The sequence below is a fragment of the Callorhinchus milii genome, unplaced genomic scaffold (genome assembly GCF_018977255.1).
Source record: "Callorhinchus milii isolate IMCB2004 unplaced genomic scaffold, IMCB_Cmil_1.0 Scaffold12, whole genome shotgun sequence".
NCBI classification, from domain to species: domain Eukaryota; kingdom Metazoa; phylum Chordata; class Chondrichthyes; order Chimaeriformes; family Callorhinchidae; genus Callorhinchus; species Callorhinchus milii.
The window spans coordinates 2,501,818-2,508,594 of record NW_024704753.1 but is presented as its reverse complement, the minus strand read 5'-3'; the positions used below and the strand labels follow the sequence as shown (position 1 = coordinate 2,508,594).

Genomic DNA, 6,777 nt, shown 5'->3' with positions numbered 1-6,777 from the left:
GTCCCGGAGCTCGCCATGTGCTGTCCGGCCCGGGGGCCGCAGGGCCCACCCACCACCTGCCTGTGTGGGTGGGTCTGTGTGTGTGTGTGGGGGTCTGTGTCTGTGTGTGTGTGTGTGGGTCTGTGTGTGTGGGTCTGTGTGTCTGTGTGTGTGGGTCTGTGTTTGTGTCTGTGTGTCTGTGTGTGTGGGTCTGTGTTTGTGTCTGTGTGTGTGTGTGTGGGTCTGTGTGTGTGTGTGGGTCTGTGTGTGTGTGTGTGTGTGTGGGTCTGTGTGTGTGTGTGTGTGTGTGGGTCTGTGTTTGTGTGTGTGTTTGTGCGTTTCCTTTTTTTGGGGTGTGGGTGGGGGGAAAGGACACACTCTACACACGTACACAGCACACGCACACACTACACCACGCACTACACACAGGTACACACTACACACACAACTATGCATACGCTACACGTACACACATACACACTATACGCACTACACACACGTACACACACACTACACATACACTACACACACACACTATACATACACACACGTATACACAGGCCTACACACACACACACTAAACATACACACACACTAAACATACACACACACAACACGTATATACAGGCCTACATACACTACACGTATACACAGGCCTACACACACACACTAAACATATACACACTACACACACACACTACACGTATACACAGGCCTACATACACTACACGTATACACAGGCCTACACACACACACACACTAAACATATACACCGACTATAGACACACTACACGTATACACAGGCCTACACACACACTAAACATATACACACACACTACACACACACTACACCTATACACACACTACACGCTGCACACACTGCACACGTATATACACACGATGGACACTGCCTGTACATTTTTTGGTTTAACTTTTCTTTCCCTCCTGGCACTGGATTTGCTGTTAGTTACGTCTGATTTACACCTTCAACACCGGTGAACAAAAGCCCCGAACAGACATATACATATATATATATATTTATTTTTATATATACACATCTATAAATCCAGATTCAGGGAAATGCAGTGGTCTCTGTCTGTCTCTGTGTGTGCGCGTGTGTGTTAGTTAAGAAAAAAACTAAAGGAGTTCACTGGAATCCCTTGAGCTTCAGTAATCTTTTTTTTAATAAAAAAAAAGAAAACCCTTTGTTCGCAGCAACATCTCAGCCTTAAAACGCTTCCGTTTACTTTGAAGCTTTATTTAATGTATACATTTTTTTTTAAAAAAAACAAATAAAACAGATTGCAACCCGACTGGGGGTTATATATATCTATATATATATATATTTTTTTTTAACCCCACCCAAAAAAAAAAGAAAACGACAGATTGAGTTTATTTTAAGAAAAGACCGAGTAGTAGTAGTAATAATAATAATAATAATAATAATGAATCGCAATCCCTTGGCGTGCGATTCTCACGTGGTCGAGACGTCTCAAAGCGCGTCGCGGGATAAGGCTGTGCGGTGTAGTGACTTGCGTAGTTTGCGTGCGGTGGTGGGGGGGGGTGGGGGGATACCAAAAAAAAAAGCGCGTTGCCAGACCCTCCGTCTGCTTTCAACGATCCTGACATTGCGGCGCCTTTTATCGCGTCCTTCGCGACGGCGTCTCGACGGCGCTCGGCCGGACGCAGCGCGAGGAGGGCTGACCGTGCGGGGTGCGCGTGCGCATCCACGGGGTGGGGGGGGGGGGGTGGGTGGGGGGGGGCAGGTGTTTATTTTTTCAGGGGTGTGTGGGGGGGTTTACAGTCACAGGTGTCCACAAAGTTTTTTGGATACAAAAAAAGTTGCCCAACAAGGAAACTTTTCTCAGAGGGTGGGTGGGGGCGGGGCTGGCGGTGGGCGGTGATCGACGTCCCCGCCGTCCAATCGGCACGTCCGCTGCGGCCCAATCAGGGCGGGGAATGGAACGGGGACCAATCAGCGCCCGGGCTGGGCGGGGCACCGTCGAGCCGATGCGGGCGGGCGCGCGGGGCGCGCTGGGAGTTGTAGTCGCCCCGGCGCCCCGGCAGAGCGCATGCGCGCGTGACGCCTCCTCCCCCTCCCGCTGCTGGTGGGCTGCGGCGGACTACAAGTCCCGGCCTGCACCGCGCGCGCAGGGGGCTATATCACCAGCTGATAGGACCCAAGGACTGGAACAGCTGTGGTTGGAGAGTGGAGCTGAGCAGAGAGTGAGTGAGTGTGAGTGTGTGAGTGATTTGCAACGGGGATCTGGTTGAAGGAAGAGGACACAGAGACACACACACACAGCAACACACAGACAGACCAGAGAGAGAGAGAGAAGTAGAGAGAGAGAGAGAGAGAAAAAAATCAGACCAGCACCATGGGCTTCCTCCACACTGCTCACATCCCATTCTAGCAAACACTGCTGCTGCTGCTTTGGCTGCTGCTGCTCCTCTGCTGTTGCATTTAAACTCCACGTCTGAGAGGTAAGCCAAGAGCTTGTCTGTCTGTCTGTCTGTCTGTCTGTCTGTCTGTCTGTCCTGTCTGTCTGGGGCTGTCATTGCCTTTGCATAACTTCAAGCCCAAAGCAAACTTAAGTGAAGGAAGGAATTAAGAGACAGAGAGAGAGAGAGAGATGGAGGAGAACTGCTCTCTCTCTCTCTCTCTCTCTCTCACACCCCCCCCTCCATCTCCTCCATCTCCTCTCTCTCTCTCACTTGGAGGGAACTGTTACATGCAATTGATTTGCTGCTGTTGGCATTGATTAACTAACTGGATGGAGGCTTTCTCCCCCCCCACCCCACCCAAACCCCCACCCTACCCCCACTCACCCCCTTTTTTTTCTTAAAAAAAACCAGAAGTCAACTTTTTTTTTGCAAAAAAAATATCAAAACGATGTGAACTTGCAAAAAAAAAAGGGGTGGGGTTGGGGGGGGGGGGGAGGGAGGTAGAGGAGGAGCGAAAGATTGAATTGATTCTGATCCATTTCCAGCAAAGGGAAGACTGGGATGGGGTAGAAGGTAAATTAAATGGGCGTTGGGTGCATCTTGCAAACTGCAAATGATTTCTTATTGTGTGCTGTTTTATTGCATGTTTGATATGGTATACATATTGCATTTGCAATGAGACATTTGAAGAAGCAGAAAGGTCTGGTGGTGGGGTGGGGGGGCTGTTGCTGATGTCTTCTTGAAAGTTTCATTTGTAATTGCCTTTAGGATTTTGTTTTTTTTAAAAAAAATACTGTGCAAATCAGGAAAAAAAAGAAGCAATGGATGGGCTTCGTGTTAATTTCTGTACCAACTGAAGTGTGTGGATGTTGGGTGGGTGGGTGGGTGGGTGGAGGGTTGCTCTTATTTTCACCCTCTTTTTTTTATTGCATGGGTTGGGGGGTGAATTGCATCTGTGGGTTTTATTGGGGAGGGTTGTGATGGGAACTTTAAGTGTTTTTTTTTGTTAGATGAGGGTGTCTGATGGTACTTTTTTCCTCCCCCCCCATCACCTCTATCTCCTGGTGTCTCTGTGTGCTTCCCTTGGCAGGAGGGGAGGAGGAGGAGGAGGAGAGATGATGTCTGATAAGATGTCCAGTTTTCTGCACATCGGTGATATAGTCTCCTTGTTCGCCGAGGGTTCCGTCAATGGATTCATCAGCACTTTGGGGTAAGATTAGAGATGAAATGAGAGAGAGAGAGAGACACACACAGACACACACACACAGATGCATCTGTCTATTGCTTATTGCAACCCACCTCTGGTCCATTTCACTCTGGGCAAAACCCAGGAGAGAATTGATCCAGAGTGAAATTAATACACACACACACACACACACACACACAGAGAAAGCAAAAATAATTAAAATTATAAATAGCCCCCCCCACCCCCCCAATAAACCAACCCCAAGTTACTCCTGTCATTTATTTCCATGTCGTTTTAGGGGTCGACTTCAGTTGCCACTCAATGTCAAGTCAGTATCTTTTCCTCCCTTCCCCATCCCCAACATAAATAAAATCAGGGAAAAGGTGTGCATTTGCCCCCCCCCCCCCCACACACACACCCACACACACACACCCACGTGCAAAAAAAAAATAATTCTTAATTGCAATTGGAACCTCAGCTGCTGATGCCTTGAAATCAACAGCACTAACTTCTTTTTTTTAAAAAGAAGTAAAACTATTAGGGCAGCAGATCTGCCAGATAAAGTCGTTTGTCCCCCCCCCCCCCCCCACTCCCTGATAAGGTTTACCCTAAGACTTTTGGCTGGATTTTATTTCACTGCTTCCCCTCCCCACACACACATGTTCAACCCCTGGCATTCACTCCAAACAGCTGTACTAAAGGGAACTTCATTGGAAGTTGCTGAGTCTTGGTTCACCTATATTATATATTTTTATATATAATTTTTATATATATATATATATATATGTGTGTGTGTGTGTGGGGGGGTAATTCAATTGTGACATTCATGCTCCAAATGAACTGCGAAGTGAAATGTTTCCTTCCAACCCAACTCAACCCTGCAAGGCTTCATTCTTTCTCTTGCTCTGTTAACTTCACCCCCTGCCAACAGCTCTCGTCCTCCTTTCCAATTTTAGACCATTTCCCCCCCACTCCCCTCACCGTGGGCTTTTCAGAGAAAGGGAAATAATTGGTTGTATGGTCACAATCTCCGAATTAACGCAAGGGCGTAAGGACAGTGGGAGTGGGGTGGCAGCCAGGAATATGCACTTGTTGGATTATCCATGTCTAACAGTAGCACTCTGCCAAAGCCATGATCCGCTGTGCATCATCTGTGTTTCTTCACCTTTAGACACGCACTTGGAAATCTCCTCTCCTTCCACGTCCCTGCTTATTCCCCCCCCTCCCCCACTCTCGTTTGCTGTTTGATCCAAGCAGTCGTCGTAGCGTGGATTAAAATAACAATACTAACAATCCATAACATTCAGTATAGCGCATTCACGTCAGAAGGGCCCTGAAGCGCTTCACATGATTTTCCGTAGAATGTAGTGACTGTGTGTGTTTTTAAAGCGCTCTGAGACGCCGTCAGGCGTGGAGGTCGCTATATAAAACCAAGTTGTTTTGTGGGTAAATGCGGCAGACAATTTGCCCACAGCAATGTCCAACAAACGGCCATGGAGCGAGTGACCCAATTTTTTCTGGAAGAATGTTGGACAGATCACCGGGGTGGGGGGAGAGAGAGAAACTCCCTTCTCCTTTTGGAAGGTGTCAAACATTTTAAGAGGAACCTACATGAGGGAGACGGAAACAGTAAGGATGGAGGCTGGTGCGGAGTATAAACATCGGCGTGGACTAGTTGGGCCAAATGGGCTGTATCTGTGCTGTATCATTCTATGTAAAATGATTTCAAACCAGTTAACCTGCTACCGCTGCACACGGTTGTACTTTTCAACAAATTCCACCACTCACTCCGTACTTGTGGGACATTGCTGTGCGCAAACTGGCTGCCGAGTTTCGCCCATAAATGAAATACACGGTCATCCCACTTCACAGTAGGACCTGCGAAGCGCTTTGAGTCGTCTCGTGATAAGGCTCTACATTAAATGCAAAGATTATTATCATGTTAAATTCCTCCCACTTGGTGTCCAATTCTCCCTTTCCAAAACACCATGGAGACAACTGTGTAAGCAAATAGTGCAGTATAATGTGAGGCGTCGCAGGGTAGAATATAACTTTGTCTTGGCTGAACTTTAAGCGTCCGTGTGTGTTTTTTTTCGCACCTTCACAGTTTGTTGAATAATCTTCTCTCTGAAGTGAGTAACAGGCTGGTTGATACATGTGTTTTTTTTTATTGGGTTTGCCTCAATCTATAAAATTATGACACCTGGCCCAGAGTGTGAACAATGTGTGTGCTACTGTTACAAATCCAGTTAAGGTTGCCCTCAATGGGTGTTGCATTTCAACTGTTCTGAGTAATGAGAACAGTCGTAAAATATTGTGATATTAAGACCCCAAAAAACACTCTGGTTTCCCTGCTGGTGGAGTGAGGGGTCCAAAGGCACTAAGCTGCTGATCTCCCATCTTGTTGTGTGGGACAGCTTTGTGGAGGAAAGATGTGCGTAAGGCTCCACTGGCTCCATCACTGAATGGATCGTGTTTTAAGATCCTCACACTTGTCTTCAAATTGCTTCTTGCCCTGGGACCTCTGTACCTCTCCGACCTGCATAGCGCCCCTAACCCACTACCTGTTGCCTCCGCTCAACTGCCTCCGGTTTCCCACTTGTCCCATATGCCATCCATCGGTGACTGTGCTTTCGGCCACTACGCCCCCAAACTATGAAATGCTCTCCCTCAATCCCTCTGCCTTGCCCCCTCCTTCCCTGTCTTCAGGTCGTGCCCGTAAACCTTCCTTTTCTCCCACAAAAATCCAGTCAATTCATTTCGCAGTATATTCTGTGAAGCGCTTTGAGAAGTCTCGAAGATGTAATAAGGTGCTGTATCAAATGGAAGGATTATTATTAATAATATTATTGTGAGGGATTCATAACGGGTGATGCCTGTAAAGTGACATGCACTTCGACTGTTGAGCACGTTGAGACATTTCAATTCTTTAATAATAATTAATTATTAGTAGTAATAATAATAATCCTTACATTTGGCACAGCATCTTCAATGTCAGGCGGAAGTCTCAAACTGCTTGACAAAGTTATATAATAATAATCTCAAAGCGCTTCACGGGATATACTATAAAGTGAATTGACTGTATATTTTGTGGGCGAAACGCGGCAGCCAATTGCGCACAGCAGCGTCCCCAGAAACAGTCGTGGCTTGAGTGACCAAATTATTAT

At 47.0% G+C, this 6,777-nt stretch overlaps 1 protein-coding gene across 1 annotated transcript in view; it reads left to right on the top strand.

The window, feature by feature from the left end:
- Positions 1-2,358: 2,358 nt before the first annotated feature.
- The window catches only part of itpr1b (inositol 1,4,5-trisphosphate receptor, type 1b), a 133,513-nt gene continuing 129,094 nt past the window's right edge, over positions 2,359-6,777 (top strand). The window contains exons 1-2 of the mRNA XM_042339713.1: positions 2,359-2,463; positions 3,515-3,634. Of these exons, the coding sequence (XP_042195647.1) occupies positions 3,540-3,634 (95 nt within the window). The 5' untranslated portion in view covers positions 2,359-2,463; positions 3,515-3,539. The remainder of the gene's footprint in view (positions 2,464-3,514; positions 3,635-6,777) is intronic.